Genomic DNA, 14532 nt, shown 5'->3' with positions numbered 1-14532 from the left:
CTTCAATGTACGGAGAGCAACTTGCGTGGGCTGTTACTCACTCTCCCTCTTAGTGAGATGCCTGAGAGAAGTCAGAATCTATCCAACTGGATGAGTGTGTTTATGGGGATGGTGGAAGATATGATCACCGGCATTTCTATTCTGAAAAGCAGGGAGTGCAAACACTGGAAGAGGAGTCCCTTGTGGCTAAGATGATACATTTGGTTGGGGAAACATGAATTTGAGTTGTCAGGGGGAATAGGAAATGGGACCTGGAGTCCAAGAGTAAGGTAAAGAATGGACATAACAAAATGCAGATTGCAAGCATCAAGGAGACAGTTGGGGCAGGGGGGTAAATTAGGGCAGTGCTAGGAAATACAGGATAAGGAAGGTGGAAATGGTCTCGTGGCTGCACTCATGCATGGACACTGAGAGTCTGCTGCCTGCTGGGAGCTGATCACTTACTGGCCCACTCATTTTCCCACTCACAATATGGGGCATAGCAGCCTCCTCGGAGCATGTGGAGTCACTAGTAGAAACTTTCCATAAAATGACTCATAAAACTGCTTGGTGTCTTCCCATCCATCACAGGCTAAAACATGTTCCCAGGCAACCCCAAGTCCTCGTGCAATAACGCACCAGAAGACAGCCATGAAAAGGTGATATCCCTGTCTTCTCCCCCAAGGCCTACAAAGGGGCCTAGGGTTATTTATTACGCATGAGACAGAGTAGCAGCATCCCTGGTGCCACTCTGCAAAGCATCCATTTGGCCTATCATGATACAGGAAGTGCCTCTACTTCAAAAGCCCCTGTCTATCCCCTCCACACACCCGTGGTGGGCTCAGCAGTGGTGGCAGAGGTTGGGAGGCAGGTTTTCAGTGAAAACTCACCCTGGGGTCTCGCTCCAGCTGCTGCCTGTGGTGTAGGCTGCGTCTTCTTTTGGCCTTTGCAAGGCCATTGTGGTAAAAGTGGTACAGGCCTTCCACGAAGGGGAGCTGCAGAAAGTCAAACAGAAACAGCCATGGTTAGTGTCTGGGCTTGGCCCAGGGACAGGGACACCAAGGCTGGGGCTGCACGCAGGGGCTCACTGGGGCGGAGAGGCATGTGAGAGAACCACTGGCAAGCCTCCCATCAGACTCGGCCCTGGGTTTCCCTGTCACTGTGCTCCTTCCCTTCTCCTTGCCCTTGTTGATGCTGTGCCTTCTTCTCCCCCTTCCCAGATACCTTCTGTCCTTTCCCCTATTTCTTTAGCTTCTGTCCATCCTTTGATTCCTTCTCTTTTTCTATGGATCCTGGTCTTTACATCCATGCTCACAGCAAACTCTCCCTTCTCTCATGGACCAGTGTTTCTACTCCATGTATCATCAGATCACTCCACAATCACGTTGTGACCTAGTCATGTCTTCACGGGGATTGTCTGCCCTGTGTCTTGGGCTTTCTCTATGAGGCCTCGGTGCCTTTTATCAGGCTGAGCACAGTGTGACCATCTACATGCAGAAAGTACCTACTGGATGACAGGCCAGGTTTCCCTCTCTCTTCCCATCCCAAGGATCCCTGGAATCAGGTATGGCTGTCAGAGCCTATCAGAGCAGCCACATCTTTGGCACAGGGCCTGCAAGAATCTTGGAGAACCACAAGAGGAATGTCATTGGTTTGTGGTCCAAGGTAACTTAGGGGGAAGAACCTTGACCTGGGAGTCAGGAGACCTGGATGTGTCTTGTTTCTGTTGCCATCTAACAGTGTGACTTTGGGCAAGTTGCTTCCCCTGTGGACTGCTTTTTCTCTTTATAGAGAATATAGAGCCCCAAAGTCCCCAAATCTCTTCCATTTTTCCACATCTTCATATCAATGAAAATATGTCATTTGTGATTCTTAACCTGGTTAGTGAACTTAAATAAATCCTTGAAAATTATAGACAAAATAGTGTACATATGTACTTTTTGGGGAAGAAGACACATGGCTTTCATGAGATTCTCAAAGGGGTCCTTAAACCAAAATACATTTCATCACTCAAAGTATTTGTGATTGAAATTTTGTGTGTGTGTGTGTTGTCACTCAGCATTTGAAAGAAAAGGTGATGTGGATGATTTGAAAGTAAGGTTTTCCAATACAGCTGCGGTCAATTTGAGATTTTTAGATCAAGTAGAGCTTGAGTGTAGCTCAAATATTTCTTAAATAATGGTTATTATCATTATCTTATTTTTAATATAAAGGAAATATATAGTAAATCTGGAGAACAGAAAAAACATGATAACAAAGTAAAAATTCTTCACATTTTCTTTTTTGGCGGTATTGGAGTTAGGTTATCTTTTTTTGCTTTAGGCCTACACATACCCGAGAAAACTGTTATTTCCTTAATAGTAAAATGAGCTAGTTTTAGATCTTCCTCTTTGCTTAAACTGCTCCCCCCACACACAACGTGCGCATGTGCGCTCCTAAGCCCAGTACGTATTATTATGCAAAATGATTCTTTACTTGTCACTCATATGTTACCACAAACTTTCATTTTCTACCTCCTTCTTTGTAACAGCTGTACAGTATTCTACACATGCAATATACCATGATTCATTTAGCCTTTCCACTACTGATGCATATTTAGACATTTCCAATTTTTTCTTACATTAGAAGATAATGCTGTGTGTTGGGGGGAACTTCAGGAATGATGATAGGGTAAGAATCTTCAAAAATCTACTATTACATAAAAGCAACTAGAACATGGAAAAAAATGGACAAAACGACTTTTACAAAACTCCGGAAATTAAAAAAAGGCTTGCAGCAAACTGAGGGGCATTTATTCAAGAAAAAGGTTGACTCTCAGAAATAACAGCAAGCTCTGTGGTGCTTGAAATTGCTCTGTTACCATCCACTCTTCAGCATCTTTGAACGACAACAACCTTGCAATCATAGTAACTGTGAAAACCAGAAGCCAAACAGACACCGGGGAGTGCAGATTGGGTTTGGAGCTATTTGAAAAGCCCCATTCTCAAATAATTGTCCGGAAGCTACCTGAAAATGTCCCATTCATAGGGTTTGTTGTTATTTTCTTTTTCTTCTTTGATCTGACCCAGAGTTTGCACAGTAGGAAAAGCCCTTTCCCCTGGGAGTGTGTCAAAAACAATTTGTGGCAATTATTCAACATTGCAGCTTCCTGTGGCAGCAATACCAACTGGGGCAAACAAGAGGCTGGACATAAAACTTTATAAAAAGATCTGGAGAACAAGATATCTGTAGAAGGCCTTACAAAACTCTAATATATTCCTAGAGACTTGGAAGGCCACACATGTATGCATAGCTGTGCACGTAACCAGGAAATACCTAAGAAGGCTTTACATGTTCACTTTGGTTGATTTCCAGGCTCTTTAAAAATAGAAAGTGAAGGCCAAGGCAGAATTGCCAATTGCCTGCCTGAGCATCGAAGGCATGCCCCAGTATACACACGGAGCCCTTTAGCAAAGGATTAAAACAAAAAATCAAACAAAAAAACCCTAAACAAACAAACAACAAAAAAACCCCCACTTTATTGATTCAAATTCTTTAAGGAAATCTCTGTCTAGTCTGACCACTCAGCTAACCAAGCAGAGATTCAATGGTACCTTATAGGACTTACGTATTTTACAGAATTAGCCCAGGAAAGACATTAAACAAACAAACAGCAATAATAACAACAGTAAAACCCAGAAAAAGCAACAGAATTCATCAAAAACCTGAGATGGATAGAATGGATAAAAATAAAACAAAATGAAACACACAACCCATAATCCAACTACATGCTGTCTACAAGAGACATATGTTAGATTCAAATACACAAATAGGTTGGAAGTAAAGGCATGTGAAAAGATACATTATGTAAACAGTAACCAAAAGAGAGGTGGAGTGGCCGCTGGAACATTAGACAAAATGTATTTTAGGACAAAAATTGTTACTAGAGATAAGGAAAGACATTTTATTATGACAAAAGTTTAATTCATCAAAAGGTGTAAGAATTATAAATACATATGCACCTCACAACAAAGCACCAAAATACATTAAACTAAAGATGACAGAATTGAAGGGAAAAATAAGTAATCTGTCAGTAATGACTGGTGACTTTAGTAGCCCATTTTCAGTAATGGATAGAATTAGTAGACAGAAGATCAAAAAGTAAATTGAAAGTTTATAGTTTAAACAAAACTATAAACTAACTAGACCTGAGAGACATCTATAGAGAATTCCATCTGATGATGGCAGAATACATATTCTTCTCAAGTCACATGGAACATTCTCCAGGATAGATCATATCAGGCCATTAAACAAGCTTCAGTAAATTTAAAAGGAGTAAAATAACACAAAGTATGTTTTCTGATCACAATTATTAATTACATTAAGAATAACAGAAGAAAAATTGGTAAATTCAGAAATATGTGGAAAATAAACAACATACTCCTATGTAATTAATGGGTTAAAAAAGAAATAACAGGGCATATTAAAAAATACTTTTAGATGAATGAAAACAAAAGTTCAGAATACAACAACTTATGGAATGCAGCTAAAGCAGTGTTTTAAAGGAAATTCATAGCTGTAAGATGTCTGTTAAAAGAGAAGAACACTCCCCAATTAATAACTTAACTTTGCACCTTATGAAACTAGAAAAACAAGAGCAAATTAAATCTAAAGCAAACAGAAGGAGGCAAATTAGAGAAAGTAGAGGACTCCAGTTAAAATAAATAAAATAGAAAATAGGAAAACAATAGAGAAAATCAATAAATCCTAAAGTTAGTCTTTGAAAAATTCAACAAAATTGACAAACCTCTATCAAGACTGACCAAGGGGGGAAAAAAAAAGGAATAGAAAACTCAAATAAATAAAATAAGTGAATGAGGGGACTTCACAACCAACCTACAGAAATAAAAAGGATTTCAGGGAATACTGTGAAAAACTGCATGTCAACAAATTAGATAACCTTGGCGAAATAGTCAAATTCTTAGAAATATAAAAATTTCCAAAACTGCCTCAAGAAGTAATAGAAAATTTGAATATACCTATAACAAGTAAAGAGATTGAATTAATAATTTAAAAACCTTTTACGAAATAAAGCCTAGGCCTACATGACTTCACTGGTGAATTCTAACAAATGTTTATAAAATTAATATCAATCTATTCAGAAATTCTTCCAAAAAATGAAAGAGGAAGGAACACTTCCCAGCTCATTCATTCAGGCCAATATCACCCTGATACAAAAACCAGACAAAGATCTCACAAGAAAGGAAAATTATAGATTGCTATCCCTTTCAAATATAGACCCCAAAATTCTCATCAAAGTACTAGCAAACTGAATCCAGCAACATATAAAAAGGATTATGCATTCTGGCAAAGTGGGATTTATTTCAGTAATGCAAAGTAGTTTTAACATCTGAAAAGCAATTAATGTAATAACTATGTCATAGAATAAAGAACAGAAACCACATGATCATCTCAATAAATGCAGAAAAGTATGTGACCAAATCTAATATCCTTTTATAATAATCACATTTGAAAAGACTAGGAATGGAAGGGAATTTCCTCAGTCTGATAAATGTATCTGAAAAACCCACAGCCAACATCATATTTAAAAATGAAAGGTTGAATGCTTTCCCTTTAAGATCAGAATAGGACAAAGATGTTTGTTCTTGCTACTTATATTCAAGGGTGTACTAGAGATTCTACCCAAGGCAGTTAGGCAAGGCAAAGAAATAAAGGTATCCAGATTAGAAAGCAAGGAAAAAAGACTATATTTGGAGGATACATATCTTATATATAGAAAGTCCTAGAGAATCCACAAAAATTTATTAGAATTAACAAAAGAGTTCAGCAAGGTTGCAGGATATAAGATTAACATGAAAGATCAATTCTATTCCTATACACAAGCAATGAACAATCCAGCCACGGAATTAAGGAAAAAAGTCAATTTATAATAACATCAAATAAATAAAATACTGAGGACTAAATCTAACAAAAGTACAAGACTTGTACACTGAAAAGTACAAAATATCATTGAAAGAAATTAAAGAAGATCTAAATAAGTAGAAAGGCATCCTATGTTCATGGATTTTTAAAATGGTAATATCCTCCAACTTATCTGTAGATTCTACACAATTACTTTCAAAATCTCAGATGTTGTTTTTGTTGATCCTAAAATATAAATGGAAAAGCAGAGGACCAAATAAATAGCAAAGGTGATCTTGAAAAAGAAGAACAAATTTGGAACACTTACATCTTTCTATTTCAACATTTCTTCAAAGTTACAGTAATCAAGACACTGTGGTACTGGCATAAAAGAGACATAGAGTTTAATGGAATAAAATTGAAAGTCCATAAATAATTTATAATAATCAGCTTATGATCAATTGATTTTCAACATGGGTGCTAAGAAAAGTCAATGAGAAAAAACAGTCTTTGCAACAAACTATGCTTAGACAATTGGAAATACACATGGAAAATGAAAAAAAAGAATTTGGATCCGTATCTCAAACCACATGCAAAATTTAATTAAAAATAATTTATAATCCTAAATGTAAGAGCTAACACTATAAAACTCTTAGATTAAACATAGGAATAAGTCTTCATGGCTTTGGGCTAGGCAATGTTATCTTAGATACACCAAAAGTATAAAGAGCAAAAAGAAATATATAAATTGTACTTCATTAAAATTAAGAATGGTTGTGCTTCGGAGGAAATCATAAGACAATAAAAACCCACAGAATGGGAGAAAATATTTTCAAATCATATCTCTCATAAGGGGCTTGTATAAGCATAAATATCTGTACCCCCATAATATGCTGAAATAAAAAAAAAATATTTAAAGAATGCTTATAATACAATATAGTCAAATAACCCAATGTAATAATTAGCAAGGGATTTGAATAGCTATTTCCCCAAAGAAGATATGCAAATGGTCAATAAATACACAGATGTTCAACATTACTAGATATTAGGGAAATGCAAATCAAAACCATAAGATATCACTTTATACCTACTAGGATGGGTAAAAACAAATACACCTGTCCCGTTTCCAGGAGATGTTGACCCGGATGGGGAGGAATTTGAACCCTTACAAGTTGCTGGCAGGATAGTAAAATGGCACAGCCCCTTTGAAAAACTCTTTGGCATTTATTCAAAATGTTAAACATAGACTTTTCATATGGCCCAGCAATTCCACGTGTCAGTATACATGTGAGCGAAATGAAAACTTCTGTCTACACAAACACTTGTTCACAAATGTTCATAGCAGCATTATTCATGGTAGTCAAAAACTATAAACAACCCAGGTTTCTATCAACTGATGAAAGGATAGACAAAATGTGGTACAATGTATGTACAATGGAATATTATTTTCAAGTAGAAAGGAATTAAATAATCATACATGCTAAAATATGGATGAACCTTGAAAATTTAATTCTTGGTGAAAGAAGCCAGACAAATGGTCACATATTACGCCACTTCCTTTATATGAAATGTCCGGAATAGACAAATCCATAGACAGACAATAGATTGGTAGTTGTCTGGGGCTAGAAGGAGGCAGAAATGAGGAGTGATTGGTAATGGCTCAGGGTTTCTTTCTGGGTTGATAAAAATTTTCTAAAATTAGATCATGGTAATGATTGTACAACTTTCTGAATATACTAAAGATCACTGAATTGCATATTTCTAAAGGGTGAATGTTATGATATATGAATTATACCTCAATCAAGCTGTTATTAAAAAAATGCTATGATGAAGAGCTTTGTAATTATCAGTATGTGAATAGATGAGAGTTTTCCTGTAGAATATATCTTAGGAATTCAATCACTCAATCATAGATTATGAACATTTATCATTTTGATAAATACTTCTGAAAAGTTTCCATATAAAATTATATATTCCAAGAGCCACCAAAAAGTTATCAGAATAAAAATATCCATTTTCCCATACTGCCAATAACACTGGATTGATATTTATTGATTGGCATTTTAATTTTTGCCAATTTGATAGGCAAAATATGCCATCTTATTTGTATGTCTTTAACTATTTTGAAAGTTTGAGCATCTTTTCATGTATTTATTTGCATTTTAGTTTCTTCTCTTTTGTGCACTTTTCTGTTGTGCATTTTTGTATTTCTTGTCATAAGCCAGGCACTGTGTTTGGTGCTGGAGAGACAAAGATAACTATGACATAGTGTCAGTCTGCAAATGACTCACAATTCACTAGGAAAAGCAAATTTGTGCATAGCAGCATATTAACGGTACCCTGTAGTTCAGTGGTTTAAGAACACAAGTTCTGGAGTCACACTGTGTTAGTTTAATTTCTAGCTCTTATACTTAATAGCAATATGACCTTTGGCGAGTTATTTAACCCTTGTGGGCCTTAGATTTTTTTACTTATTAAATGGCGTTTTCCCTTTTCACATTGTTGCCATGGGAATTAAGTGAGGTCATGCATGAAAAGTACTTGGAATAATACCTGGCACATAGTGAACACTCAATAATTGTTAGTTGCTATTTTATATTTTTATCATTAGAGTACAATGCACTGTAACAAAGTAATGGACAAGGTGCTATGGGAACCCAAAGGAGGGATTATTTTAGTCAGGGGGATACCTGGGGAATGTTTATTAGAATTTCTGGAGGAAGGGAAGTCCATTCAGACTAACAGAATATTTTCCATTTTTAAAATCTTTTAAAATCATAGCCAAGATTCTGTAACGCTCTTCATAACAAGAGATGAGGTCCATGACCCCAACCGTTGAATCTGGGAAATGTGACTGCTTTGATTACAGGAGTGTAGTAGAAGTGATGCCACGTGACTTCTGAATCTAAGTTGTAAGAAGCCATGCGACTTCTGCCTTGCTCCCTAGAACACACTTGCTCTTAAAGTCATGACCTACAATGTAAGAAGTCCAACTTTCAGGCTGCCATGCTGTGAGGAAGCCCAAGCCACACTGGGAAGCATGTGTAGTACTTTGATTGACAACCCTAGCTGAGCTCAGCCTTCAGGTTTCCCATTTAGGGTGCTAAATACATATGTGGAAAAGCTTCTGGATGATTTCAGACTGTAGTCATTCTAGTCCTCTTCTAGCTGTTGAGCTTGCCAGCTGTGTCTCCAGACATAGTGGACCATGGACAAACTATTTCCACTATGCCCTTTCTAGATTTCTGATCCCCAAATTTATGAGCTTAATACAATGGTGGCTATTTTATAACCCTAAATTTTGGGTTGGTTCATTGCTTAGTAATGGATAACAGGGACAAATAGCTAACTGAAGAAAGTTTTATTTATTCATCTTTCAGGGCTGTGTTAACTCAAAACTCTACAATAATGTTGATTCTGTCTGTCCATTGGTGACACCGGCCTGGAGCAGCTCAGATAGGAGCCTTCAACGGACATCCCTGGCACAGGGGGAAGGGCATAGGGTCAGAACAGCAGATACTGGATGACCTCCAAGGTCACAGACATTCATGAGGGCTGTGTGCACAGATAAAAATTTTCTAGAACACTGCAGCCTTTGTGAATTAATTCCTGTTCATTAAAACCCATATTCTCTAGGGAGTACATTAACATAAATATTTCATATGTGTTTTCCAGGCTCAATGGTTCTTAAATGTTTTCTCTATTTAACCCTGCTGATATACTCAGGATAATGTTAAGATTTAATAATAAAAAAAAAGTGGGGGGAGGAAAAGAAAATGCAAGTGGGCTGTCTTTTGCTCTCCAAAGACTTGTGCCTTTGGCCACTGCCAGGTGGTATGAAATTCAAGTTTTGTTTCCTATTGCAGAAAGTATGACAGATCTGAGAATTTTTATAATAAAAAGGAACTTGGAGTTGGTAAGGGCGAGTAGGCATTGGAGGGACATATTTTACCATTATTCTGGCTTGTTTTACTGATTTTTTTAGAAATTAATTTTGAATGGAGTCAAGGGAAAATTCTTCCTTACATTGGAATTCCAATTAACAAATGTAGAAGTAATGACAGAAATTGAATATCATCATTCAGGAAACACCACAGTAATAATTGTGGGTGGCAAGCATCACCAATAGATGCTAAAATTAATGGGTAAAATATAATAACAAACAAGGGGAAATTGTATTTTCATAGTGGAGAAAACTGGCAGAGACACCCTTAACCAAGTGATCTAAATTAACCTCACTCATAATGAGACATGTCGAAATCACGTGCCTCATGCTATGGTGCACTGAGAAGGACATATCAGTTATGTTATTTTCTTGCCGAAAATACATAAAGTGTATTTAACCAGGTAGAAACATTAGACAAACCCATAACTTGCCAGTATTCTTTAAAGTCATCATGTTCTTAAAAGACAAAGAAGGACTGCAGAACTTTTCCAAATTGGAGGAGACTAAAGAGACATCACAGTTAAATGCAATGCATATCCTGGGTTGGATCCTGGATCAATTTTCCATTTTAACCATTTTTAAGTGTACAGTTCAGTGGTATTAAGTACATTCACACTGTGCAGCCATCACTACCATCCACTTCCAGAACTTTTTCATCATCCCAAACTGAAACTCTGCATCCATGAAACAATAACTCTCCATTCCCCACCCTCCTCACTCCGGTGACCACCTTTCTACCTTCTGTCTCTATGAATCTGACTACTCTAACTACCTCATATAAGTGGAATCATGCAATATTTGACCTTTTGAGTCTGGCTTATTTCACTGAAGCATAATGTCTTTAAGATTCATCCATGTGGTAGCATGTGTCAGAATTTCCTTCTTTTTTAAGGCTGAATAATATTCCAAAATATATGTCACATTTTGTTTATCCATTCATTCGTTGATGGACACTTGAGTTGCTTCTACTTTCTGGTTCTTGTGAATAATGGTGTTGTGAACATGGGTGTACCTGTGTGCTATTTATGCAACATATTTTGAGTCTAAAATTATTTCCAAGTTACAAGTTAAAAAATGTAAAAATATTTAAAAATTTAAATCTGAAGGCTTTTAGAAGGGTTGTGTATTTTCTAGTTTCAAGTCAGAGGCCCCCGTAATTCCTAATGTGACACACAGAGGACTTTCCACGATTGTGTTACCTTAGATGATTGAGGTCGGAATTGGGCTTGCCCAGATGAGAGGGAGCTCTTGGCAGAGATCCCAGGTCTCCTCACTAAACCTGCACCCTTCCCACCACACTGCTTCTGTTTCAGTCCTGTAATGTGTTCCTGTCAATTGCACAATATGATTTTCCTGACTGTTCTTTTCCTCATGGGCCTATAAGCATTTTTAAGGCAGAGCCTGGGACACTCAACTCACCCCCTACACCCACTGCCGCTTCCCTTTCTCTCCCATCTGTACTGCAGGGTGCATGCAGTCCAAAGAAATCAAGAATGGTCTCTGGGAAGCGTAAAATGCGGAGCTAAAATCGGAAACTCTGCTCAGCTTACTCTTGGGTAATAAACAGGTAAACTGAACTCAAACCTAGCAAAAGACTAACCTGCAGGCATTGGTTATTTTTCTGGCTCTTTTTGCCTCCTGTCTTTGAAAAAAGACAAGATCCACTGTCTTCCGAGCATCTGAGAAGCAGCTGCTTAAGAACATTTCGCAAGCCTGAGCCCTGCCATAGGGAGAGGGAGGGAAAGACAGATGTGCGACTTACTGGAGTATAAGGTGCTTGCCACCCACACAGACCTCAACATTGTAATGCTGATTGATGCATCCCTCAGCTTCTTAAGTAGAGTACTGATCTTACAAATAGCAAAGACATATTGAACACAGTGGTAGGTCCCCAAACACTCTTGAGTATCCCAGTAAGAAACCTCTCATATCGCAGTCATTTAGGATATTTTTAAACATTTTCTTCATTGAAACACATAAACACCCTTCTTTTAAACCATCACCTTGTCCTCTTAATGCAAAATATGCATGGTTCCAGAAGGGAGGAGAAAAAGAAATGAAAGAAGAATTCACAGCAAATTGTCAGCTTGAATGTTCAGGCGGGGAGACAGTATAATGACACTGCTAACTCAGACTTGGCAGAGTTTTTAGAAATTCTCATTATGCCACAAAAATTTATGGATCCCAGCGATGCTTCTCACTGTCTCCCTTCTTTCTCTCTTGCTTCCTTTCTCAGCTAAAGGACCTCTGTGAACCCACATACTCCTTTTCCCCAGCAGGGAACCCCAGGGAACTGGCAGTCAATTGTAGCAGATAAAAAGGCATGTAAAAATCCTCATGGAGCCCATTTCCTGCTTTTTTCTTTTTTTTTAAGACCAGAGTTCTCTCTCCTTAGGCAATCCAGAGGATCTGTGACCATGAGCTCCACCCCAAATTTTGCGCATCTTTGCATTTACTAGCTATCAGGAAAATCCATGGCTTATTAAAGATTCTCAAATGTATCCAGAGCCCCTGAACAGTTAAGCCCTCCTGGATCAGACCCATTGCTTGTCCTTTGGCTGCCTTCTTTGCACTTGTCTGTTGTCTGGCTTTCATGGTTGAGTCAGGCTTAGTTGGGAGTCTAGTTTGGTAGAACATTGGACATCATTTCACATATAAGATTTTTATAATCTTATTTTCAAGAGGCGCTGCTGTCAAGAGGCTTAAGGAATGGAAACTGAGAGACGACATAATACATCAAGGATTGAAAACTGGCTCAGCTGATAATTGCTTGTCAATTTCATTTGGGGGCCTACATTTTGCAGACAAGGATGGGCTCCGCATTTTATGCTTCCCAGAGACCATTCTTAATTTCCTTGGACTGCGCGCACCCCACCCTGCAGTACGGATGGGAGAGAAAGGGAAGTGGCAGTGGGGGTAGGGGGGTGAGTTGAGTGTCCCAGCCTCTGCCTTAAAAATGCTTATAGGCCCGTGAGGAAAAGAACAGTCAGGAAAATCATATTGTGCAATTAACAGAAACACATTACAGAAACAAAAAGGGATAGAAATAGAGATCTCAGCTGTGAATTAGGCAGGGTAAGTAGGAAGAGAAGAAAAAATAGGATACACTGGAAACTTCTATGGGAGAGGTAGCGTTGATAGGTATGATTTAGACACCAATAAAAGGCCTCCCCTTGCCCCAAAAGTTTCCCTCTCAGTCCCGACCTAAATTTCACTTTTGTGTGTGTATTGAATGCTTAGTCTGCTGAAAGTGCAATTATCACTGGGAGAGGTAACATAAGTCATGGGCAGCTAATGTCTCAACTGAGATTTACTGACAGGAGAGAGGTCTCTGGGGCCAGAAAGGAAGACAGGAGATTTAAGAGAGGCAGGAAGTGGGGTGGGGGGGGTCCCAAAGGCATAGTCCTGCTTCTATTACAACTGTGCCTCAGTTAGCCTGGATAATCTCTTGCTTGTAAGGTCTAACCACTCACCTGTACTAACTTGCATCTTTCCCTTAATCAAAGTTCCTCTTCCTTGAAGCCCAGACCGCAGATCGTGCCTCTTAGCTATTGGAATCTTTTCACTTTTTCCTGTTTTGCCTTGGAAAGAGAAACGGACAAACAGCGGGTCTGGAGCATGACCGATGAAGACCACCTCCTCTCCTGCTCAACACTCTTCTTTTGCCTGATGACTCTACTGGACCAATAGTAATTCCCTCAGGCTATCAGAGAACGTGATCAGTGGCTGAACGTTGGAGAAAATAGCAAACCAGTGGAGCGAGGCTGCTGATCTGATGGCTGACGAGTCCCAGGGGGTCCTCATTAAATTTCTCTCGCATTGGAGAGAGAGCCTCTCAGTTGCATGGGGTATCAACCATGTATCACTGTGATCATGTTGTGTTACACATCACCAAACATCTTAGGAGCTTAAAAACAGCCACCATATATTTAACTCATAATTTCATGGGTCAGCAATTGAGGCTCAATGAGTGGTTGTTCAGGTCTTGACTGGGCTACCTCATGCACCTGTTGTCAGGTGCGGTTCATCTAGTAGGCTCTGCAGTGGTTGGCTATTGGCTGGGGTACCTCAGTTCTCCTCCACGTGGTCTCTTCTGCTCCACAGCCTAGCCCAGGCTCGTTCTCACAGATGAGGATGGTACCATAAGAAAATCCAATAGTGCAAGAGACTAAATGGAAAAGTGCAAGGCCTCTTGAGTCCCAGGCTTGGAACTGGCACACCAGCACTTCTGCCACCCTTTTTTGGCCAAAGCAAGTCAGGGGCCAGCCCAGAGGCAAAGTAGGGGAGGAATACAAAGTTCCCAGGCAAATATGGGGTTAGGGGTATGGGGGCATCACTGTAGACATCAAGAAAATCAACCTACCACACTCAGAGTGGATCAGGAGGTTCACGCTAAAACCAGACCTCCCAGACCAGCTCCAAACATGTATGAAAGTGCTGTCTGATGGTTTGGGACAATCCGATTGCCATCTCCCCCTAGAAGGCAGGACACAAATGCCAACATTTTCTGATTTGCTACATGGGAAAACTGATGCATGACAAAAGCCATCCTCATTGCGAGGACACAAACCGGGGGGCTGCCAGTTCCCAGCAGAAAGCAGCTCAACGAAGACATACAGTTGTCAATTCCCATTGTCACGATACGCCAGAATACCTGCAAGTGTTATCTCACAATCATGATCATGGCAGTTCTGCAACGGGGGTGT

General features: G+C 39.0%; 1 protein-coding gene across 2 annotated transcripts in view; it reads right to left on the bottom strand.

Moving 5' to 3' along the window:
• PCSK2 (proprotein convertase subtilisin/kexin type 2) overlaps positions 1 to 14532 on the bottom strand; it is a 234742-nt gene that overhangs the window by 200416 nt on the left and 19794 nt on the right. The window contains exon 2 of one of the 2 annotated variants that reach the window (XM_012640436.1): positions 870 to 974. The exons of the other annotated variant lie outside the window; for it this stretch is intronic. Coding sequence (XP_012495890.1) covers positions 870 to 974 — 105 coding nt within the window. The remainder of the gene's footprint in view (positions 1 to 869; positions 975 to 14532) is intronic. 2 annotated transcript variants of the gene reach the window in all.

Source organism: Propithecus coquereli, unplaced genomic scaffold, assembly GCF_000956105.1.
Source record: "Propithecus coquereli isolate 6110/MARCELLA unplaced genomic scaffold, Pcoq_1.0 Scaffold153, whole genome shotgun sequence".
NCBI lineage: Eukaryota > Metazoa > Chordata > Mammalia > Primates > Indriidae > Propithecus > Propithecus coquereli.
Note: the sequence above shows the minus strand (reverse complement) of the source record. Positions and strands in the feature narration are given on the sequence as shown.